The following is a 25,794-nucleotide window of genomic DNA, read 5'->3' on the forward strand; positions in this document are numbered from 1 at the left end:
AAGAGAAAAATCCACCTAATATCTCTCCTGGATTTGTTATTAAAAAACAAATTAAGTTTCGTTTCTATTTTCAACCGATTCATATACTATTTCTTTTATAGAGCTTCAAATCTCTCTCTCTCATTCTCTTCTGCTAAGATCAAACCTTTAGAAGAAGAAGAAGAAGAAGTCCTTTCGTTTTCATTCAACAATGGCGAAGAACGTCGGGATATTGGCTATGGACATCTATTTTCCTCCCACATGTGTTCAACAGGTATATTCCCCCCCAAGCTTTTTTTAATGGACAAGAGCTATTGCATTGATACTCTGTTTCTGTCTGAAAATCTGTTTTCAGCGTCTCGGATAGAGTTGAAAAATTAGACCGAGTTTGTTCTTTGTCTCTGGGTTTTGTAATGTGGCTGAGTTTGGTATTTAGATGAAGTTTTTTAAAAAAAAAAAAATTTATATAATTAAAATAGGAGAATTCTAATTAAAAAGTCTCAGACTTGAGATCTCTGCTTCTTGGTCTGAGATTTGGTGATGATACTTGAGATTGATTTTATTAAAAAAGTGTTTAGTTGATTGAAGTTACCCTTTGATCCTGAGATTTTGTAATTAAGTCTCAGTTGAAAGAATTTTAAAATCGATTTTTACAACTCTAGTTCTGTTCAATCTCTCTCTTTTTTTCAATTCTTGAGTTCATGTCTGAAACGATGGTGTTTATGATTGATGAATTAGATCAATGTTTTGTTGTTACATTAGGAAGCTTTGGAAGCTCATGATGGAGCTAGCAAAGGCAAATACACCATTGGACTTGGCCAAGATTGTTTAGCTTTCTGCACTGAGCTTGAAGATGTCATCTCAATGAGGTCATTATTAATTATTTTTTTGTTTTGTTTGCATTTAAGTATATTCTCATGCAATTCTATATGTTGATCTGTGTTCTTGTTTCTTAGTTTCAATGCGGTGACATCTCTTCTAGACAAGTATAAAATTGACCCCAAGCAAATTGGGCGTCTTGAAGTAGGAAGTGAGACTGTCATTGACAAAAGCAAGTCCATCAAAACCTTCTTGATGCAACTCTTTGAGGTATTATCCTTTGCTCAAGCTTCTTTGTGTAAAAAAGACAGTTAAAATTTTGCTTTGTTTTGTATTTGTGAATGATCAGAAATGTGGAAACACTGATGTGGAAGGTGTTGACTCGACCAATGCTTGTTATGGTGGAACTGCTGCTTTGCTAAACTGTGTCAATTGGGTTGAGAGTAACTCCTGGGATGGTCGCTATGGACTTGTCATCTGCACTGACAGTGCGGTATAACATCTGACACATAGAAAATATAATCTTTCATGGCTAAGAGTCTTTTGCACAAAGCTTTATACATTTTTTGGATGACTTCAGGTTTATGCAGAAGGACCTGCAAGGCCCACAGGAGGAGCAGCAGCCATTGCTATGTTGATAGGACCTAATGCTCCTATTGTTTTCGAAAGCAAACTGAGAGGAAGCCACATGGCCCATGTCTATGACTTTTACAAGCCAAATCTTGCTAGCGAGTACCCGGTAAATCTTCAGTGCATAATCTCAAGTGGTTCAAATTCTTGTTTGCGTGGCCGTGGCCGGCCCTCGGATTTTGGAGGGGGTTGTAGGCGATTTACTAAATATTTCAATAGTAAAATAGTTTTTGGGGGCCAGAGGTCAATGTTTCATTCGGCTTTGCCCAAGACCGGTCCTACATGTTTGGTTAATCGTTTTCTCGTGTTCTTGTAGGTTGTTGATGGTAAGCTTTCACAGACTTGCTACCTTATGGCACTTGACTCCTGCTATAAACATATGTGCAACAAGTAAGTACATTGTGCTTATGAATTGAAAACTCTGTACCTTTCTTTCTTCCTCTTCTGATGTTCTGTGTTGGCTCATTACACTTCTTTGGTTTCTTACTAGGTTTGAGAAACTGGAGGGCAAAGAGTTCTCCATCAATGATGCAGACTACTTTGTATTCCATTCTCCATACAACAAAGTAATCTCTTAACCCTCCCAACAACAGTTTTGTTCTTTGCCTGAACCGTCTCTGACCAGTCATCTCTTCTTTGCTGTTGCAGCTTGTACAGAAAAGCTTTGCTCGTCTCTTGTACAACGACTTCTTGAGAAACGCAAGGTTCTTGCTCTGGAGTGAAAGATTCTTAAACTTGTTTATATTAATTGAGTTAAACATATCTGTTTCCTCTATTTCAGCTCCATTGATGAGGCTGCCAAAGAGAAGTTCACTCCTTATTCGTCTTTGCCACTCGACGAGAGTTACCAAAGCCGTGATCTTGAAAAGGTTTTCATCTTTTGTTTTTTTGTGATACTTGGAAAAAGCAAAACCAGAGTTATTATAGCTTTGTTGTCTTTTGCAGGTGTCACAACAAGTTGCGAAAACGTTTTATGATGCTAAAGTGCAACCAACGACATTAGTACCAAAAGAAGTTGGTAACATGTACACCGCTTCTCTCTACGCAGCTTTTGCTTCTCTCATCCACAACAAACACAGCGATTTGGTAAACTAAAGAAAACAAACTTTTCTGAGTCTCTTGAAATTTATTATTTACATTTTGTGTTTTTTTGTATAGGCGGGGAAGAGGGTGGTTATGTTCTCATATGGAAGTGGTTCAACCGCAACGATGTTCTCATTGCGTCTCTGCGAAAACCAGTCTCCTTTCAGCCTCTCAAACATTGCATCTGTGATGGACATCGGTGGTAAACTGAAGGCTAGACATGAGGTTGAACATCCCTTAGCTGAGTTTATATCGGGAATGTTGAATCATTGAAATCTCATCTTGGACTTGTTTTGGTTTGCAGTATGAACCTGAGAAGTTTGTGGAGACAATGAAGCTGATGGAACATAGGTACGGAGCAAAGGAGTTTGTGACGAGCAAAGAAGGTATCATAGACCTTTTGGCTCCGGGGACTTATTATCTGAAAGAGGTTGATTCATTGTACCGGAGATTCTATGGCAAGAAAGGAGACGATGGATCCATAGCCAATGGACACTGAAAGGCAAAGAAGCATAAACTACTCTAGAAGATGGTCTCTACTCATCACTTTTATGTTACTTTCCTATATTTAAAACGTTTTTATAAAGTTTGTTTTTACTTTGATCTAGGGACAAAGTTTGTATTCTCTGTTTCTTATTTATTTACTATTGATTTGCTCTCTCAAACGTCTTATATAACTAGACTCCTCTTGGATGATTAAAGCTAAAATAGTAGAATCGAAATAATTTCACAAATGTAACAACTACTCCAGCGGTTCGGTCAGTTTGGATTTTTCTGGTTGGATGGTTCGGAATTTGGTTAGATCGAAATCTCGACAAATTGAACCCAAAAAGTTCAGCTTGGTTTTCGGTTAGTTGGGTTTTAAAAATTTTTACCCAACTTAATACTAAAGTTTCTGAATTCGGTTTAAGTTGGTTAAAAATTCAAAATAGAAAGTCCAATAAGTTTGGTTATCTGTATTGGTGACCAAGGGAATGAGAAATAACATTCAATTCCTTAGGGATCCCATAAAAATACACCATTCATGAGGAATTAATTTTTCTTTCTATTCTTGTAAGAAACAACAAGAAATAATGAATTCCTAACATTCCTAAAAAAAATTCATCATTCACAAGGAATAATTTTTATTTCTCATTTTCTATCATTCTTTTTTTTTTTGTAGAGAAATAAAGAACAAAGTTATTCTTTATTAAATAAGTTATTCTTTATTAAATATGGGATGAAACAACCATTTTTTTTCATTCCTACAATTTTATTCCTCTACGTTCATTTTTTATTCGTTCCTCTTTGTTAAATTATTCCTCATTATTTTTGAGGAAGAACAATCATTCCCACTCATTCCTTTAATTTTAATCTTCTTCGTTCCTTTTTATTTGTTCCTAGTATTCCTCAAATGGTCACGAGTCACACCTTGATTTTGGTTAATTCGCTTAGTTCGGTTCAGAATTTTGGTATAGCTTGGAAGAAAACCACCTAACTGGTCTACAGATTTCTTTTTTATCAAGTGTCCGAACAAACCGAACCTCCTAACCTAACTGAACCAAAAATTGAACATTTCGTTTTGATCGGCAGGTGCGGTTGGGTTAATAACCACAGGTCCACAGGCCTAGGAACAAACCAAATCACGTCACAAGTCAAAAAGGGCTTTGCCCATGGAAAAGCAGAATAATCAAAAGAAGCAGAGTATAGAAATGAAGTCACAACTCACAATCATATAGTAGATAAAGAAATGTTACTAGATAAGTAAATACGAACGGTCTGAAGTACAATCTATATGACCAAACACTAAAGTACACAAAGATAAGCATGTCCATAACCACAATACTACAAACCGTCCTTGCAATGCTGCTACAAAGCTCAGAAATCTGGAGTTCTATGCAGAAAAGAGTTGTGAAAGAAAGAAACACTAATACAGGGAGTTGAAAGTAAAACAAGTAGCTACAATAGACCCAACACATATAATAAAAGAAGGAAGCAGAGTAACATTCAAAAGCATACTCTGCCCCAAGAACCCAGCAACGGTGATAGTTGCATCAGCAATCACACGTGCGATCGTTCCAGCCTCCGTCGACAATAAACCTCCATTGTACGTCCCACGTGACAGCCTCGATGACATTACTCTCGATAGTAACGATAAGTTCACACCTACGGACAAAAAAAAACATTTCAAGAAAGCTGACAGATTCAGTGAAAATATTAAGATCTTGAATCAATCTTATACCTTCAAGAACTTCAGCAGAAACAAACATGATGAACCCAGAGATAACGTATTGAGGCACGGTGTAAGGGACTACTACATGGAAGCTGAGAAGTATTCCAACACAGACCATAATCTCTGACGCCAACAGAATTTGCCTGTGATAAGAAAATTCACATTTTCAAATAAACCGAAAAAACAAGAAAATAACGTATGCATGTATTTTTACCGATCTTCAAACATGTTGCTGATATAGCTTCCAACAACGAGGTTAACCGGTAAAACAGTTAGACCAAGACAGAACAAGAAGATTGAAACAGAACTCATGGACCAACCAAAGTAGTATGTGGTAACCACACTTGATTCTGATAAAAGAATCTCCATTGCATACTTGAGCATGAAGTATATCAACAACTGAACCTAAAGGAAATTAAAAAAAAAGTTGTCATGTTTCATCACTCTTGTGAAAAAAATATGACAATCTTGAAAAGTTATAGATGTTTCTACCTTCACTGAAGGAGTGAGTAGCTTGTATGCAGCTACAAAGGAGTTAGCAGGTTTACGTGAATCTTCAGCAGACTCTTCACTTCCATCGCAGTCATCTTCATCATCATGTTCTGTTTCGTCTTGTGCAAGTAAAAGCTGTTTTGTAAGCCCCTTCTCCATGTTTCCATCTTGATCAGCTTCATCGAACATTAAAGATTCTTAAAATTAGATAAGAATATGCAAAAAAGATAACAAACCTAAATTCTCTTTAGTGCCATACCGGAGTTAGATTCTTGTGAAGTATGAACCTCTTCAGGCTCACGTGCTGGTTCCACGAAAGAAATAGCTAACCAGACCAAGTACATAAGCCAAGCAACAGCCATAACCCAACCGGGTAGTGTATCCTGGTTAAAGGTAAGATTGTAGATCTTGAAATTGGTTTGCAGTAAACCGGCAAGAGCAGGACCACAAGCCATTCCTAAAGCACTTGCACTAACAAAACCGGCTGAAGCCTGCATCCGAATCTTCAAAGGCACACAATCGCTTATGTATCTCCGGTTCACTGCTCTTGCTGAACCAAATCTACAAAATGAATATACATAACAATCAAGTACAGTCTCGCAATAGCATAATCATCCGGCGTTTAAAAAAAACAAGGTCTCATGAAACCTAATGTATATATAACACAAAGCTAAAAGGGGACTTACCCACAGAATAACCGGCCAATCAAGAGAAGAGCTAGTGAATTGAAGTCATAAGCCAAAGCATAAACTAGGTTCCCAACAAAAAGAACAATGCTGCTGAAAATAAGTGGTTTGAAGTATGACTTGTTGGACCAGGCGCTGAAGTAAACCGAAGAGAAGAGCTGAGCCACAGCCATTGCACCAATTACAACTCCACAAACCGTTGCTGCTGCTCCAAGGCTCATGGAGTAATCATCTGCTGTAGGAACAATGATATATGTATTGACCATATAGAGAAACGTGTTTGCCAAGTTTAACAAGAGCGACATGAAGTGATATCTCCCTTCTTCTTGATCCGCTTGATCTTCATGAATCAGTAAATCTTCGTCTTGCATGATTAGAGCGTGTTGAGCCATGAAATTAAGGAAGTTTGTTGAACGTGTTAGCCTATCCACTGCATTCTTGATTGAATCCACCACAGGATCCTACAAGAAAGAAACACAAAAGATCGATGAAACATAACCATTTTAGAAAAACTCGGTATGTATACATATGTCACACAAAAAGAACCTGAAGAGGAACAACAGGCTGATCATAAATTGATAAGAAGCTTCCTTGATTGTTTTGAAGCTCGTGAAGGTTTCGAGATATGGCTCCAACAACAGCTCCAAGACCCTATAAATCATTCAATATAATCAAAACGTTAGGCTTCTACTATAGTGACAGATTAAGCTGCGTGAGATTTTAAGAGCTTACCACATGTTTGAACACTTGCTGGAGTTGAGAGTAAGGATGATCAGCACGAGTCTTGACATAATAGTTTGTGAATCTATAGCCAAATCTCTTATCAAACTTCTTCAGTATCTTACGGATACCAATAGCATTCGTATCGATGAAAACAAGAAGCTTGAGAAGATCTTGTCCCACTGATCTATAGGCCTCTCTTAGATTAGATATCTGAGATATGTCAGGCTCATCTTGGAGTGCATCATGACATTCCCTTAGCTTCTGCAACCTACTTGAAAGCAAACCTTGTTGCTCCAACATGAAAAGAGAGATTTTCTCTATCTGCAAGCATTTGGAAACATGTTTTTTATTATAAAGTTTGATGCATATGATTAAACAAGTGAAATTTTGTGAAGAAAAAAGAGAAAAACCTGATGATCCAACATCCTTGAGAAATCTTTAAGAACATGACGACGATCTAGACTTCCTACTTCGATTTGTCGACCATATTGCTTCACTTTCTTCTTCATCAATTTGTAATTGATGTAATATCTATATAGAAATAGAACAAAAAAGGATGTACATGAATCACATTGCTTTAAACATTATACCAACCAGATCTTGAATATAGAAACATACTCTTGCCATTCTTCAATGCTTCTTTCCTTGAGCTTCTTCCCAAATGCGACCATTTTCTACAACAAAATTAAGATTAATTACATTAGAATAGACTTGTTGTACAAGTATCTACAAAGCATCTTTGCTTACAAATTGTGTATCACTGAATTATGCAGATGCTAGCTAAATTTTCAATAAAAGTTATTTTAAGTTGATCTTTTCTAATTTCTTTCACTAAGCTAAAAACTAAACAGTTTAAGATTTAAGAAGATGTATGTACTACCTCTTGTCACCCTCCTCGTTCTTCTCCGTACCGTTTTTTTTTTTTTTTTGGCTCAACAACAACTTTATATTAATCCAAACTTCAGAGACTTCTACGTACCGTTTTGATGAATCAAGAAACACAGAGAGAGATTATTGAATTATAAGTTTTTAACTATTAAATTAGAATTTTGAGTGAATATATATACAGCTAACAGAAATTGAACTTTTGCAAAACGGCTATGATATAACTCCAAATATCCAACATCAGATACACGTGATGATGACACATATTTCAAAAAAAATTATATAACAAAATTGAATGTCCGAGCTTGGAATTTATTTTTAACATAAGTTAAAACTAATCTCACAAAAAATGCAAATTAAAGAAGGCGAAACGCCTGGTTTTCTCTCGCTGTTTTGTATACCATGTCTAAATTCAGGAATTAGTATAAATTTAAGAAATTCGAATTCCAAAAATCATAATATTGAAGAAAAACATTTAAACTCCTCCTCTCTCTTTTTTTTATAGGAGAGAAAGAAAGAAAAACAGAGACAGTAATGTACCTCAAAAGTTTTTGTTTTGTACAAATGTACCTCAAAATTTGAATATGAAAAGCTCAGATGATAGAGACAGGAACAAAGAGAGAGAGAACAAATATTCCAGATTTTATATGTTGCTGAAAATCCTACGTAACGCTGAAACTTCGGGACTTTCTCTTTAACCCTATTTTCACCAAGAATCCAAATATGATTTACTGGAGAAAGAAAAAAAAACAATGAGGAAAATATAATAAATAGTGGCTCTGGTGAGCTCTGTATATTTATAAAATTGAGGTAGATATTTGGATATAGATTAGAGATTCATGTTTTGGTATTTTTTTATTTCCTCTTTGGGACTGGAAAAAAAAAGATTTTGTTGAGTACAGTATTATTAAGTTTTACAAAGCCTGAAAAAGTGTAACAAGATAGAGATTCATGTTTTGGTTTTTCTTCTTTGAAATCGGGAGAAAAAAAAAAGTTTTTCTGTTGAATACCATCTTAATTTTTATAAGGGAGGATTGTTTTTTTAAAGCAAAAAATGATAACTATGTCCCTTTCGACTAATCTATATTTTGTGCCATTTTTTCCTAAAACACCCTTTAATATATTTGAAAATAAATTTAATAAATAGTTTTACAAACAAAAAAAATTGAAAAAATAGTAACTTTTGAAAAAATACCTATATGAACTTAGTGGTATTTTTTCCAGTTATAAAAAAGTTGAAATCATAAATTTCAGATTATGTTATAAATAAAGTAGAAATGACATTCTATGAAGTAGAAAACGAAATCTATTTTTTTTATTGAATCTACAATGTTTAGAATACGTGATCTACGTAAATATGAGTATTCTAAAAATATTTAGAATACACATTCTGCGCTTAACCTACCGTTCTAAAATCTATAAAAATCAAAATCTACACATTAATATAAATCTAAAACACGTAGAAACCGACTTCTACAGATTTACTATAAATCTAAAATATGTAGAAATCAAAATCTACACATTACTATAATTCTAAAAAACTGTAGAAACCGATTTCTACAGATTAGCTGTATTCTACGGATAAGAAATCAGTTCCTAAAAATATGGAAACAAAATATTTGGGAATATTCACTTTTATATTTTGTAAAAAAAATTGATTTTAAAAAAAAAACGAAAAAGGAACTAAACAAAACGAAAAAAAACCTTGGTAACCTTCTTCGTCGTCTTCTATATTCCATTGATTGTTCACAAAATTTTCACAAAAATTTTACATTATTTCTACCATGATTCATGTCTATGCTTCATGTGGTGTTTGGGAATTGGTTGTATCTTCAGGTTGGAGTTTTAATGTTGATAAAAAGAAAGGGGGAAGGTTACTTGCTTTGGAATTGAAGTCCTCTCTGGAACAGTTACAGAAAAACGTTATAGAGGATTTTGGTTTTGAAGAAACGGAAGCCGATTTGGAGTTGAGTTACCTTCCTATTGGGTTGATCAATTCATCAGAATGTCCACCGGTGATCATTGGAAACTCACGGCAAGTTCAAAATTTTCTAGGGTTTTGTAAGAAGCATCAGTCAACTCAATTGTGTGTTAGCTATAAAGCAAAGCAAGGAAATCCAAATAAGGTCGAAATTGATCTTAATAAGATGCCAACTAATGCAAGTACTAGTGAAAAGAACGAGCGAAATCCTTGTGACATTGGGGCCGCTTCAAGTATTGTTAAGGGGGCTAAGCATAACGAGAAGAAGAAAGGGAAGATGAAGCAAAGTGAAGTTGATGGAGATGATTATGATGCTGACAAGCATAATGAGAAGAAGAAAGGAAAGATGAAGCAAGACGAGGTTGATGGAGATGATTATGATGCTGACAACATCAACTCTGAAAAAGAAAACATAGAAAAATTGGCAAAGAGTCCGGTGGTCGAATTGGTTAAGACGGGAGATCTTTTCCTCAACAAAACAGTTTTGAAAGCGAGTTCTGAGTTATGTGCAATGAAGCATAACTTTCACTACACAGTTACCAACTCCAATAAATCAGTTTGGTGTATTAGATGCACTGATAAGGTGTGCTTTTGGGGTGCTCGAGCAGAGTGTTTGAAGGGCTCCACATATTTTATTATTAAGAAGTATGTCGGTGTACATTCCTTCGCACCTTCAAGCAAAACCAGTGCTGGAAAGACAGCTTCAGCGAAAACTATAGGCGGTCTGATCATGCATAAATATGAAGGTATCAAGGAAGGGCCTAAAGCGAAAGATATTGTTCAGATTATGCGTAATGATTATGGGTGTGAGATCTCTGATTCTTTAGCATGGGATTCCCGTGAATATGCAGTCAACGCTGTTAGAGGTATTCCAGAGGAAAGTTATGGGAAAATACCAAAATACTTGTACATGCTGCGAGAGGCCAATCCGGGTACACATTCCCCTTATGAGACTGACGTCAATGGTAGATTTCGATATCTGTTTATAGCGTTTGGTCAATCGATCAGAGGCTTTAGCAAAGTCATGAGGCGTGTAATTGTTGTCGATGGAACATTCTTGAAGAGTAAATTCAAAGGGGTGCTACTGGTTGCAACTGCTATAGATGGAAATTCAAATTTATATCCTATTGCATTTGGGATAGTAGACTCTGAGAATGAACAGTCTTGGGAATGGTTTATGAGACAGTTAAAAGTTGTTGTTGCTAATGATAATGGTTTGTCTTTTATTTCGGATAGACAAGTGTCAATAGCGATGGCACTGGAGAAAGTGTATCCGCTAGCGAGACATGGTATTTGTATTCATAATTTGTTGAATAATGTGATATCATATTTCAAGGGGAAGGGATTAGCTAGGTTGATTTCTAAGGTTTCGAAGGCTTATAGAGTGGTTGATTTCAAGAAGACGTTTGCTCATGTTTGCAATATCAGTCCAGCAATTGTAAATTATCTTATGGAAGCGGATGTCAAAAAGTGGGCTAGATGTCAATTTCATGGATACATGTATGACATTAGGACAAACAATCCTGCAGAGTCGATAAATTCTGCGTTGCGTTCGCCGAGAGAGTTTCCCGTAATTCCTTTGGTGGACAGTATTAGAGAAATGCTGACACACTGGTTTTTTAAGCGTAAGAAGTTGATTTCAAAGCACACCCATCGTTTGACCATAGATGTGGAGGAAAAGATCGATAGGAGAATCGAAAAGGGGAAAACTTTCAGAGTTTACCCTGTAACCGATAGCCAGCTGCTTGTTAAAGGCGATACAATTGACTGCTTTGTTGATTTGGACAAACGGACTTGTTCTTGTGGGAAGTACGACCTCTAGAAGATCCCTTGTAGACACGCAATAAAAGCCGGTTTCTTTGTTGGTATATAGAACCATATACATTGACTGATTTTTTGTATACCACGGGAGCTTGGAGAGAAGCTTATCAAGAAAGCATAAATTCCATTTCAGTTCCTGCAGATGGTTGGTCCGTCCCACAAGTTGTGGAAAATTCCGAAGTGCTACCGCCTGAGAAAAGAAGATCTCTTGGAAGAAATAGAAAACACAGATATGAAACTGTTGAAGACAAAATCCGATCATCACAAGGATCACAGGGGGGTCAGCTTCGCAAGTGAAGTAGATGTGGTTTTCGTGGTCATAATAGAGCAACTTGCAAGATGCCAATATAGTCGATTTGTTTGTTGTGTTCTTCACAATTTAGTGAAAGTTTTTCAGACTTCATTTGCTTGATTTCTAGTAACTTTGTTTCAGTTTGTGACAACTTTGTTTCAGTTTTTCAGATTATATTTGCTTGAATTTTAGTAACTTTGTTTCAGTTTGGGAAAACTTTGTTTAATTTTCATGATGTATTAACTTGGTTAGAAGATCTGAGTCAATCGATCCCTTTAACAAACTGTGATGTTCGATCCGTCGGGATCGATCGATTTGTAGACTAACCGGTCGATCCAGCCGGTCGATCCTGATCAATATGCAGAACAAACAAAAAACATGGACTATCTTTTGATCGACCTGGTATAGTTCTCTCGATCGGCAAAGCTCGATTGGCAAAGCTCGATCTCGTACCGATCGATCGATCGACTATTTGGATCGATCGATCCCAGACTCTGATAAATCTCTACGACAGATTTCCCCACTTGATTTGAACCGAATTTAACTCATCAAAATAGAGAGAATAGGATAAAAACCTGCATTTATCTTCTCCTTCATGACTATACTTAATAGAATGGTAACTCACTATAGGTTATATAATAAATAAAAGTTATAATCCAAACAGGGTATATAAAACATGAAAACACCCAAATCCGAATTCGAAATGCACAGAAAATTAAAAAAAACGGTGGAATACAATGGAAAGATATAACTGATACTGATCATTGGTGGTCGTCAGGACTGCAGCTCCTACTCTGTCCTGGTGCTCGTCTGCTCCTATGGAGGTGTGAACCTCGCTCTGCATCGGCTGCTTCATCAGATGGTTCATCTCCTGCGTCGTCTCCAGTCATACCAGCAGCCTCCGAAGTCTGTGGAGCGCGGCAGCTGGAAGGAGTAGGTGGACATCTAATCTTTGCAAGTGCACCCCACACAGTCTGCATCATCGTTGAGAGCTTGAGAATGGTGGTGCGTCCAGAATCAAACTGACTAGTATAGGGTGGTAACAAATACTCCATGGAAGGGTCTGGAGTATGATCGACTGAGATATCTGGAATGGTGTCATCCTCACATTGTGTCTGCGCAGGACCCGAAGAAGAGGAACCACGACGACGTTTTGAAGCTGGTGGAGGAGGCGTGTAAAGAACTTCAGTAGGAGGCATGAACTTCATGTTCTCCACAGACGTCAGAGATGTAATAGCGGGCTATGGAAGCTTGCAATGAAGGATTGTCCCATCAGGCATGGTAAAACGGTAAATTTTACCAGAGTGGAGGATCTTGGTGTTTAGGAAGAACTGGGCATCAAATCTGTCAATCGTATCCACACATGGAGTATCCGAAAGATCTATATCATGATGTTTGAAGATCCGAGTAAGTAGACTGCCAATAGACTCTCCCAAAGGCTTCTTGTCAAGAGGACGAAGACCCCTAAACTTCCCTTCAAACAACATCTGAGCAAACAATGCTCCCATGTTTACCGAAAGCTCTGCTGGAGGTTCATCTGTAACGTCATACGTCGGCCTGAGAGCTAATGGCAGCCTGTAGTGAATAAGCTGCGCTTCATCCTCAGTAAGTGCTCCTGCTTTTGACTTTCCTAGTAGAAGATGATCCAGATATTTTGCTACCACTCGCAAGACCAGGTTTCTGAGCATTGCAAGTTTAGCTTCCCGGGATACATAGAACTGTCTGCAATCTTGCCCCATAACAGGTAAGCACAAGGGAACTTGGGCAAAGAGCATGCCTTATGTCGGGTCTCAAATCCGAATAGTGTACACAGCTCGTGTATAGACATCTCATAAAGCAGTCCTCTTCATAGGAATGTAAGTTTACCTTTGCTAGCAACTTTGTTTACCTCGGACTTGTAGTGCAACTCTACTAAGAGAGGAACTGTATAACCAAGTCTGGATATAAGGGTTGAGGATCGTAGCCAAGAGTCTCAAGACCCATGTTTTTTCACATCTTTTTGACATCACGCATAATTCCCAACTCCTTTGTAGTGTAATCACAGATGAACTTTGTTGGTTTCAATCTCATCCGCTGCAAACCATTGTAGAGAATGCAGTGGTAATCACTCCAACCAGCATAGTAATCGCGGTTTGCGTAGGATGCAAGTTCTTTCAGCATCTTCTTACTTGAGATATGTCGGTTATGAATTGTAGGGAGTTTAGAGAATGGAGTCAATGGGTCATGAGGCCAAGGGGCTGCTTCGCGAGGCTCATCACTTTCGGGATGAGATGAGGTCGAAGCAGCTGTTGTGTCACGTGTCTGTGTTGTCGCTGGTGCTGCTTCCTTGGTCTTTTTCGGTGCTCCTTTTTTCACCATTTTCTGCACACAACCCTTAACAAATGAGTTCTCAAAGGTAAAACCGAGTAAATTGGCATGGACAATGATTCAACATCAATGCAACTCAACAACTAACTTTAAAGCATCAGCAATCTCACTCTATTAATTCCAAATTTCGAATTTTTTTTTTTAAGAAATAACCATAATTTCTTAAATCAAACTTAAAACTATGAATTAAGGCATGGGCTATATGGAAAATCGTCCCTAATCATCACCCTAACACACGGTTTAACCCAAAACAACTTAAAAAACTAAAAAAAATAACCTTTTACTATCTGAATTTCGAACTATAGAAGTGGAGATAAAGTTTTATACCTTTGCAGATCAACCGAAAGAGTGGTAGATTCGGAAATAGCTCACGAAATCGTGTGGGTTAGGCTCAAGAATCGTCCAAATCGGAGTTAAATCGAGAGAGATAGGGTTTATGAACTTGGGTTTGATCCCATTCTCTCAAGAACAATTGGGGAAGGAGATAACAGTGAGGGTTTGATCTAAGTCTCTCATGATTTTATTCATAAAATCGTGTTAGTCCGGTTCAAATTAAGTAGGTATCAAACCGGATTTAACCGACGAAAACCATGAAATCGATTTGAGAGACTTATCTGGGTGCGGGATCGATCGATCTCAAAGACAGATCGATCGATCTACACGAGATAGAGCTTTGCCGAACGAGCGTACTGGAACAGGTCGATCATAATATACTGTGCATTTTTTGTTTGCTCTGCATAATGATCACAAACGACCGACTGGATCGACCGGGTACTTTCAGAACGATCGATCTGTCTAGATCGAGCTTTTCCGGATCGACCAGTTAGTTTCGATCGATCGATCAAAACTAGGCAGACCGGTTTTGCAATTGTTTTTTGAGTTTAGGGAACGTTATGGTTTCTCAATTGATAATGTTGTCTTTCATTTTGTAAACTCAAGTACTGTATATAGCAAAAAAACCATTATAACATAAACTTTGTATGTTATAACATAAACTCCTAAAACAATTACAAAATAAGTCTAAAAAAGCATAACCAACAATAAATCATAAATCATAAATCATCAATCTCAACATACTCGGCAGGCTTACTACACTTAATAGGCTCATACTTTGACATTCTCTCAATCAATTCAAGATCATTAGCTGCTTCCCATAAATCTCACACAATCTTTATCCGAGCTCCCCAGATGTTATCATCACTCACCAAAGATATGTCCAACCCAAGCACGTGGCATTTGATGTGTTTTATAGTGTACACACCACAATGACAGTTAAGTCGATTAAGACCACTCATAGGTACATAGCAAACATTGTACGGAGTGATGGTGAGATGCTTCTGTACTGTCAATGACTGAACGGCCTTGACAATCCGAGGAATAAGCTGCGCGAAAGCTTCCACTTCCTTGATTTTTTCTACCCGTGCAATCAAACACCTGGATATTCCTAGTCATAAAACTGATGCATAAAGCAATCCAATGGTTGCAATTGACCCAGACAGGAACGTACATCCGATCCACATCGACATTCCACAACATCCGTTTTCTTCCATGAGAAGACAGTTCACCTTTACCGTATTCCAGTAATAACGGATCCATAGTGTACTTCTTAATACCCTTACTGAAATTCTGGTAATCCTTAGCGATGAGGTCGCTGAAGACGGATGTCATGAAAGCAACACGGTCTACGTTCCATCGTTTCAATGTTGTTCTTTCCCGGAAAACGTACATTACATCATCAATTTCCTACAAAAACAAAGACAAATCTGTAATGTAAACATTTATATAATAGCTAGCATTTTATAGAAATGAGCGGTTGAATGCTTACGTAGTTTTTAAGCCAATTGCTTGCAGACATACATAATACGTCCGGCTAGATCATCATCTAACATAGAAGGACCAATCTGTATAGCTCTGTAAACAAAATACAATGGTAGAGATGTCAATTACTAAGAACATCAACTGAATGATATATACAAAGGAATAACATGCGTTCGTGTATTTTGCCAGTCCTGCATCTTCTTAAAATCTGCAGGATGCACAAACACCAAGCAGCGATAAGGGAAATCTTCTCCGTCTAGCTCCATATCTCGGTCATCTAATCGGACCGCTGGCTTCTTCAATGATTTTGGAAGTTCCAATGAATCTGCTGGCTTCTTCAATGATTTTGGAAGTTCCAACCAATCCAAAGAATCTGCTGGCTTCTTTAATGATTTTGGAAGTTCCAACCAATCCAATGAGTCTTCGACTTTAGCTTTAGAAGGATTCAAACCTTTAACAAATGTGACTATGGAAGGTTCTTCATGCAACTTTCCAAAAACTCTTGTGTACCCATATGAAGATCACTAGCTGATGATTGAGTAACGTTTGCACGCGGTAAATTAACACACGAATCAGCAGTCTTTAACTCTTGTTTTTTTACATCTTGTTGACAAACACATAGAAATACAAATTACACATACAAATTTCAAGTTCAAAATAGAGCCATTACATAAACGTCAAGTTCCAAATCCATAATAAACATACAAACTTCCAAATACATATTACATTAAATAGAGCCATTACATTAATGTCAAGTTTCAAATACATATTACCGCCTAGTTCCAAGTTCCAACAACCTAGCTTCAAAGAACTACATTCCATCGCCTAGTTCCAAACTTTCAACAACTTTTTTAACGCTTTCTCTTAGTAGTTACGTTTTTCTTTGATGGAGCTGTGCCTTTTTTGCTCGTGCTAGGACCAGTATTGATTTTGGTCATGCTACGACCGCTTGCTTGATCACTCTTTCCCACCAATTCAATCACCACTAAAGTTGTCCTGAGCTGTGTAACCTCAGCCTCAATTTTCCCCAACCTGTCGGTTACAACTGTCTCAAACTGCTCAGTTCTCTCCGAAGCTGTCCTGAGTTGTGTAACCTCAGTCTCAATCTTCCCCAACCTGTCCGAGAACTGCTGACAGAATTTTTCCCCAAAAGTAGTAAAAGAAGCTTGTACCAGACCCTCCAAGAAGTTTTTCATATCTTTGTCAATATTCCTTTTTGATGAAGCAGCTAGCTGGCACAAGACATTCTTCTTTCTTGACTCTGCTCCTTGGTCCGCATGCTTTCTCTTGTTTCTTCCCGAAACATCAGTTGTGCCATCAACATTCTCTGCAACATGACTATTCTCACCCCTCTCAGTATCAGCTGCTTGATCCTCTCTTTTTTTCTTCGCCAGCTTCCTCAAATTTGGAGCTCATAGCTTCTTTTACTCCCCAAACATGATTGTTCTAATCATGTTTTCTATTGATCATATCCAAAATGCGATCCACTCTTTCATCTTTCTTCTCATCCTTCTGTACAAAATCAGTTGCCAAAAGGACCACTCCATCTATGTGGGATTCCATGAATGAATGCAAAATCCCCTAAAAACAATCAAATCATTAGTAAAGTGAACAAGACAATAAACATTTTTATTAGAAAAATATATGCATAAAGTTGATCACTCTTTCCCACCAATTCAGTCACCACTAAAGTTGTCTGAGCTGTGTAACCTCAGCCTCAATTTTCCCCAGCATGTCGGTTACAACTGTCTCAAACTGCTCAGTTCTCTCCGAAGCTGTCCTGAGTTGTGTAACCTCAGTCTCAATCTTCCCCAACCTGTCCGAGAACTGCTGACAAAATTTTTCTCCAAAAGTAGTAAAAGAAGCTTGTACCAGACCCTCCAAGAAGTTTTTCATATCTTTGTCAATATTCCTTTTTGATGAAGCAGCTAGCTGGCACAAGACATTCTTCTTCCTTGACTCTGCTCCTCGGTCCGCATGCTTTCTCTCGTTTCTTCCCGAAACATCAGCTGTGCCATCAACATTCTCTGCAACATGACTATTCTCACCCCTCTCAGTATCAGCTGCTTAATCCTCTCTTTTTTCTTCGCCAGCTTCCTCAAATTTGGAGCTCGTAGCTTCTTTTACTCCCAAAACATGATTGTTCCAATCATGTTTTCTATTGATCATATCCAAAATGCGATCCACTCTTTCATCTTTCTTCTCATCCTTCTGTACAAAATCAGTTGTCAAAAGGACCACTCCATCTATGTGGGATTATGAATGAATGCAAAATCCCCTAAAAACAATCAAATCATTAGTAAAGTGAACAAGACAATAAACATTTTTATTAGAAAAATATATGCATACTTTTTCTGGGAATAAGTTCTCAACGCCAATGATATCTTCATAAGAACATTTTGCACATCCTCTCCAATTACCACACAGAGGACCTGTAAATTTTTTGCTGGCTTTTGTGCCACAAATCTCTCCTAAAGCAGGAACAGCTTCCATTATCCAAATCTGGAAACCAAACAAGAATCCTTCCATCAGATACCTCTCCTTCTGCTCCAATTTATGCCTTGTTTTATCAAGCTGCTTCAGAAGGAAATCAAACGAGTACAGACCCCATGGGTAATTCCGAAGCTTCTCCAAATCCATCGCCAACTTCATGTACAGATGCGGGATATTCACCTTCTCATCCTTCCCCATCACCACACCCATAATAACGCAAAGATATATCAGTCTCACCCTATCACCCCAAGTCCAGGTATTGCTCTCTTCCAAATGCTTCTTTTTTATGATCTGCAAGTTTATTTTTCCATTTGTCTTTATCCGCTTGCTCCAAAAACCATCATCATCTTTCCATGTCACTAACCCACCGTTCTTCTCTCGCTTCACTTTCAGACCAGTGACCATGATACTCTTGCAATCCAAAACGCAGAGGCCTCCTAGCGAAAGTGAACCACTTCTCATGTCTCTTGCTTGTCATCAACTCCTTACACAAGAAAGAGTGTACCAACCTCGCCGAAAACTTTATATCATTCTTCTGGATAACCATAATATGCGAAAAAATGGGATCTTTCATAACTTCATCGAATTCTGGCTCCATTTTTTCCTTCAGCAACTCGAGAAGTTTTAGTCGGCAGCTGTTATTAATCTTCTTAACTTGAGGTTCCGACCCCTCACCGTATAAACGACTAGGCAACTCCAACTGCATACCTGAAAATTGAACACAATACAACACAATAGTTATTAATAACTAATATCACATCTCAGTTAAATAATGTCTCTTAATAATCTATCAATAACCAATGCCAACAAAACCAAAAAGAATTAGCATTCTCACTGTATCAATTCCAATTTTCGGGTGTTTTGATTTTTTTTTTTTAAGAACAAAACCTAAAATTCCTAAATCTATCCAAAAAATACTATTTAAGCCATGGGTTGTGTACAAAATCGTCTCTAATCATCACCTTAACACATGATTGAAGCCTAAACATCCTAACAAACTCAAAAAATTACCTTTTACCTTTCTATTTTCAAACTCTAGAACGAACTAAAGAGTGATAGATTCATAAAAAGCTCACAAAATCGTATGGGTTAGGCCGAAGAATCATCCAAATCAGAGTCAAATTGTGTGAGTTAGGGTTTATGAACTTGGGTGAGACTTTGATTTTCTCCCCCTTTGTTCGTGAATGAGAAATTATGGGTTTCATCCCAAAGAAATCGACTTTAAAGAGTTGAAATCATGCTTGGTCGGTTCAAATCAAGTGTGAATCAATCCAGATATAATCGAAGAAAACCAAAAAATCGATTTGGGATACTTTCCTGGGCACATGATCGATCGATCCGTGTTGAGAGATCGGTCGATCTATATAAATCGACCTTCGCCGATCGAGTGAAATGGACCAGGTCGATCAGTATATACTCTGCGTTTTTTTGTTCTGCATAATGATCAGGATCGATCGATCCGTTGGACCTTCTAAATTCGGATCGATCAGTCCCGCATGATCGAACTCATTATATATATTTTTTAAAAGTTACAATTTTAAGGGCATTACTGCCATTTTGAAAAAAAAATTAGTCTAATGGAACATAAAGTAATAGAGATTAGTCTAAAAATATATAGTTACCATTTTTTTGCTCTATAAAAACAATTTTCCTTTTTTATAAAGCCTGAAAAAGTGTAATAAGATACTCCCTCCGTTGTCGTTTTGGGTATATGCACACAGATTAAAAAAATAATTAATTTTATATATTTTCTATATAAAAAAACAATTACCTATACACCTAACCATATTTCAACCAATAGAAAAATAAATTACTGAATAAAATTAATAAATTTTGCATTGAAAATCGAAAACGACATTTATTTTGTAACGAAACAATTTCTCTACAACGACACTTAATATGAAACGGAATGAGTAAATCACAAGTTAATTGTTCTGCCACTGCTCGTCTAGACATACCATAATTGTAAGAAAAAAAATCAAAATTTTCGTGTATTCTTTTGAAATTTAATTTCATTTCATAATTTCAAAAAGACTTCACTAACTAATAGTATTTTGTTATTTCATATTTGATATTTTTTTAAAAAAGAAGCAAAATATTGTCAAGTTATATTACTTTTTTAAAAGAAAAAAAATAAAAAAATAAAAAAAAATAGTAGTAAATACAAAAAAAAAAATTGTCAGCAAAACACTAAATCCTAAATCCTAAACCCTAAACCCCTCTTGGATAAATCCTAGATTCTAAATAAAAAACATTAAACACTAAAACACTCAAGGGTTTAGGGTTTAGAGTTTAGTGTTTTTGATTTAGAGTTTATGATTTATCTAAGGGTTTAGGATTTATCCAAAGATTTAGAGTTTAGGATTTATGGTTTAGGGCCTAGTGTTTTGCTAATGATGTTAAAAATATATATTTTTCAAATTTTTTTTTTTTTTGTAACTACTATTATTTTTATTTATTTTTTATATTTTTATTTTAAAAATATAATATAATTTGATAATATTTTGTTTTTTTTTTCAGAAAGACAACAAATATAAAATAACGAAATTTTATTGGCTGGTGAACCTATGAATTAATTCTTTTGTCAATTTCGATATTCTTTTGTCAATTTCGATATCAGTTAAGACATAAATTACTTTTTGATTTTCCCCATACACAAGTGCTAACCATTTATGTACAGGTCAGTAGATGTCATGTGAATCATGTCAGTGGTTTATTTGTAGAAGTAACACAGTGACAAAACGATACTAACTGTGTGAGATGTTATAGCGTTACTATTTATTTTCCGGTTCTGCAATTATAAGAACAGTTTGAATATTTGTAAACATCGGTTTGGTTTTGGTTTGATTTGGTTTGGTTTTTGGTTGTTAGTTAATTTACAAGCCTGGCTTCATATATGACTTTGAACCTCGTAAGACCTTTGTTCACTTCTTCAGAAGAACATGGATTCAACTGTTAAACATTGTTGTAACTCAAAATGCTAGCATCATTTTGAAATTAAGGTGATTTTGAATATACATATTGGTGGCTTCAAAATAAAACAAAACTAGATTTTAAACCGCACGTCCGTGCGAATATATTTCTATTTTATAGATGTATTAAATGTATTTGGTATTATTAAATTTTTTAAAAATATATAATTTCTATTTTAGTGTTATATATTGTGTAACTCTATATTATTTTTGTTTATATTTCTAATTCGGTATTATTAATATATAGTGATTTTTTTACTACATTTTACTTTGTTATTAATTTTTATTACTTACTAATATATTTTCGAGTAAGGTACAATAAAATAACAATATGAAATAATCAAATAGAGAACTTCCTTCAAAATTTATTTATTTTCTTTAATTTATACATTTTGCATATAATATATATATTTAAATTTTGCATATAATATATATTTTTAAATTTTGTTTATTTATATTATAAAAAAAGAAATAAGCTTAAGATAATTTATATTTACATGTTGTGTTTAATACAATCAACTTTAACATATATCATTTTAGTATTTTACAGGATTTATAAGTAAAAACACTGTTTTTATATAATATAGCCGTGTTGTTTTAGTAAATTTTATACATATTAGTTTCTATCATATTAATTTAGTAAGTTTTATTGATATAGTATATTTTTGGATATTATGATATTAAGTTTTATTTTTATTTTAAATTAAGACTTCAAAATATTAGTTTGCTTTAATTTTTACAACATATATAGTTAGTTTTTTCGTGGTGAATTTTAAAAATTTATTCTTTATTATCTGTGATTTTATATCTTTTGTAAAATTTGAAATATTCAAACTCAAAATGAAAATATTTCAAATAGGTAAAAATAAATATTTCAAACTCAAAATGAAAATATTTCAAACGGTTGAATACCTTAAGAAAGAATTTGAGATGAAAGATCTCGGAAAAAATTAAAAAATATAAAATTTGTTAATTTACCTATTTAATATAATTTTTCATATTTAATTCATTATATAATATAGAATATAATTATACAATTTATAAATAATAGAGTAGAATTTTATTTTCTTGTTTTATAATAAATTTTTAGTTAACATTGATTTATGTGTTATTTAATAAAAAATATTTAAAATTTGAATTAAAATTTTGTTAGATTTTTTCTCAACAGATTTTTTTTTTATAATTGAAAGAAAATTCAAATTTATAGTTGATTTATTATTAATGTAAATAATCTGTCATATTAACTAATTCTTTAAGTAGTCTTACTATAACTTGTTAACAATAAATAAAAATAGGACATTAAATTGATAGATTAGATAAAATAAAATGAACGAAAAGAAACAAAGGTCTTGTGAAATGAACGAACAAAGGTTGAAAAGACACTACAAAATGAGAATAACATAACATCCAAAAGGATAGAAGAGAAAACATGTATGTGGTTGGGGTGAGCTTCAAAGACCATACATGTGGCTTTGAGTTCGTGAACTTTTTGCATTTATTGGTTTCGAGTTCGTCAAATTTTTGCGTTTATTCACACCGTCACATTAAACGCTAAATTAATTTTGGATTGCGTATTCAGTTTGAGATCATTTGGATGGATTCGTTGTGAAACGATAGATTTAGAGCTGAATGTTTCTGTATTTTATTAATGAATAAGTGTTCCCTTTATATAGGAGATTACAAGATAAGTAAAAAAAAAATTATCCAAAACCTAAACCAACTAGGATTATTAAAGAATACTAATACATAATTTGGAAAGATTATAAAGAAAGAAAATCCTAATCATATAAAGAAAAGGAAACATATGAAAGAAAATCCTAATGCTTAAGTTATGTTCTTCGTTGTTGTTTCTATCTTTAGTTCTTAGGGGTGTTGTTTTACCTCGTCGGCTGATGACTCCGGAAAGGCTTTGTTCCTTTGCTGGCTTTGTATAAGGCATGGTTATTTCAATATTAATCCCACAGATGACAAAAAAAGAATGTGGCCGCTTCTCTCTCTCCTCAATAGGCCGACTCTCTCTCCTGCGGATGGGCCGGTTTACAGACCGGGCCGGTTATGGACATCCATCAATTGATTTATAACACTCCTTCTTGGATGTCATAACCATACAGGGATTGTAATACGCTTAATGTTGCCTCATTAAAACCTTATCATGAAAAACCCAGTGGGACAAAAACATGATGAAGAAAAAAGAGTACAACACGTACTACTCCCCCTGATGAGAACCTCAGTGGAGGTCTTGTAGCCTACGCATCCCAATCTGATGCGTGAGCTTCCTGAATGTACAGGTCGGAAGTGTCTTAGTAATTAAATCGGCCGAGTTATCACTAGACCGTACTTGGATCACTTTGACCTCTCCGGTCTTTTGCAAATCGTGGGTAAAGAAGAACTTAGGCAAAATATGTTTTGTCCTATCCCCTTTGATATAACCATCCTTGAGCTGAGAAATACAAGCTGCATTGTCCTCAAAGATAATGGTCGGCTCTTTGCACTCGACCATCCCACAATCTGATCGGATATGTTGGGTCACCGACCTCAACCAAACGACGTCGCGGCTGGCCTCATGAATGGCTAGTATTTCCGAATGATTGGATGATGTGGCCGCGATGGTCTGTTTCATGGAACGCCATGATATGGCCGTACCTCCATGTGTAAAGACATATCCTGTCTGTGATCGAGCTTGATGTGGATCTGATAGATATACAGCATCAGCAAAGCCAACCAAACCATCCTTATTATGGTTAGTATAAAACAAACCCAAGTCTTTCGTTCCTTGTAGGTAACGAAGAACATGTTTGATCCCGTTCCAGTGCCTTAGGGTCGGACATGAGCTGAACCTGGACAGGAGATTCACGGCAAAGGCTATATCAGGCCGGCAAAGGCTATATCAGGCCGTGTATGAGTTGCCAAATACATCAAAGCTCTAATGGTACTGAGGTAAGGCATTTCAGGACCAAGGACATCCTCATCGTCCATCTTGGGATGGAATGGGTCAGTGTCCAGGCCGAGTGATCTCACGACCATGGGACTGGTCAGAGGATGGCAATCGGCCATATTAAACTTATTGAGTACTTTCTCTGTGTATGCCTTCTGATGCACAAGGATACCATCACATATGTACTCAAGCTGTAATCCCAAACAGAATTTTGTTTTCCCGAGATCTTTCATCTCAAATTCTTTCTTAAGGTATTCAACCGTTTGGAAAATCTCACCAGAGGTTCCAAGGATGTTCAGATCATCAACATATACAACTATGATCACAAACCCTTGATTTTTGAATTTCTTTATGAAAATACATGGACTGATAGGGTCATTTCTATATCCCTCTTTTACTAGGTACTCACTGAGTCTATTGTACCACATCCGTCCGGATTGTTTCAGTCCATAAAGAGATTTTTCCAACTTAATACAATGTTGGTCTCGAGAACTCTCTTTGTTTTTCAATTCAATACCCTCTGGGAATTTCATATAAATGTCATTATCTAGTGGACCATAAAGGTATGCGGTTACAACATCCATTAACCGCAAATTCATACTCTCTCTCACAGCCAGACTTATCAAAAATCTGAAGGTCGTAGCATCCACCACAGGGGAGTATGTCTCCTCATAATCTATTCCAGGTCTCTGTGAGAATCCTTGTGCAACAAGCTGAGCTTTATACCTCACGACTTCACCATTCTCATTTCTCTTCCTCACAAAGACCCATTTGTATCCCACTGGTTTAATATCATGAGGTGTTCGGATTATTGGACCAAACACACCTCTCTTACTCAGTGATTCTAACTCCACGTTTATGGTTTCTTTCCACTTAAACCAATCTGATCTTTGCATGCATGCATATATAGACGTGGGTTCTTGATCCTCATTATCCATAAGTTCAAGTGCTACTTCATAAGAAAATAAATCATCCATGTCGACATGTTTTCGGTTCCACTGTTTCCCAGACAAGACATAATTTTATTGAGATCTCATTATTATCTGCACCATCAGTACTATGAATCTTGGCGTCCCAAGAATCATTGTTTGGCACATGAGGGCCGGCCACTTTAGTGGCATCAGGTCCAGCTATGTCTAGAACCGGGTTGGTCGCGGCCACATCACGAGCTTGATCGACCGCGGCCGTGTCTGGTGTCTTATGAACCTCGGTTGCACCTTTTTTTATTTTCCGAGGGTTCTTTTTTTGGAACCTATTGGTCTACCACGTTTCACACGCTAGCTAGACTCTGTAGCAACTTGATTGTGTCCCTCTTGAACATCAATTCTTATTGGTGCATTAGCAGCAGGTATGTATGACTTGGTCACACTTTTCGGGTCAGCAAAGGAATCTGGCAATTGATTAGCTAGCTTTTGTAAATGTATAATCTTTTGAACTTCAAGATCACACACTTGAGTTCGAGGATCTTGCCAAGAAATGGATGTTTGATTCCATGAAATTTTTCTTTTATCATTTTGCTGCTATCTCCCCCTAAGGTCGGATGTTCGGATTCATTAAAATAACAATCCGCATATCTGGCCTTATACAAATCACCCGTAGTTGGCTC

General features: G+C 36.1%; 3 protein-coding genes across 3 annotated transcripts; 2 read left to right on the forward strand and 1 right to left on the reverse strand.

Annotated features, from left to right (window-relative positions):
* Positions 1 to 3,170, forward strand: LOC106418704 (hydroxymethylglutaryl-CoA synthase). The gene is made up of 12 exons (XM_013859458.3): positions 1 to 253; positions 742 to 848; positions 936 to 1,068; positions 1,148 to 1,291; positions 1,379 to 1,537; positions 1,745 to 1,818; positions 1,919 to 1,994; positions 2,077 to 2,132; positions 2,210 to 2,297; positions 2,374 to 2,514; positions 2,587 to 2,736; positions 2,816 to 3,170. The coding sequence occupies exons 1-12, from the start codon at positions 191 to 193 to the stop codon at positions 3,008 to 3,010; spliced, it is 1,386 nt and encodes a 461-aa protein (XP_013714912.1). The 5' UTR covers positions 1 to 190; the 3' UTR covers positions 3,011 to 3,170.
* A 1,064-nt stretch (positions 3,171 to 4,234) lies between these two features.
* On the reverse strand, positions 4,235 to 8,588 carry LOC106417930 (SPX domain-containing membrane protein At4g11810). The gene is made up of 12 exons (XM_013858642.3): positions 8,050 to 8,588; positions 7,505 to 7,595; positions 7,243 to 7,298; positions 7,035 to 7,155; positions 6,634 to 6,945; positions 6,448 to 6,552; positions 5,902 to 6,362; positions 5,475 to 5,776; positions 5,216 to 5,391; positions 4,938 to 5,128; positions 4,733 to 4,866; positions 4,235 to 4,656 (listed from the first exon to the last, which is right to left on the reverse strand). The coding sequence occupies exons 3-12, from the start codon at positions 7,293 to 7,295 to the stop codon at positions 4,418 to 4,420; spliced, it is 2,094 nt and encodes a 697-aa protein (XP_013714096.1). The 5' UTR covers positions 7,296 to 7,298; positions 7,505 to 7,595; positions 8,050 to 8,588; the 3' UTR covers positions 4,235 to 4,417.
* A 1,248-nt stretch (positions 8,589 to 9,836) lies between these two features.
* LOC106417167 lies at positions 9,837 to 11,312 on the forward strand. The gene has a single exon (XM_013858012.2). The coding sequence runs from the start codon at positions 9,837 to 9,839 to the stop codon at positions 11,310 to 11,312; it is 1,476 nt and encodes a 491-aa protein (XP_013713466.2).
* Positions 11,313 to 25,794: the final 14,482 nt, after the last annotated feature.

Source organism: Brassica napus, chromosome C9, assembly GCF_020379485.1.
Source record: "Brassica napus cultivar Da-Ae chromosome C9, Da-Ae, whole genome shotgun sequence".
NCBI lineage: Eukaryota > Viridiplantae > Streptophyta > Magnoliopsida > Brassicales > Brassicaceae > Brassica > Brassica napus.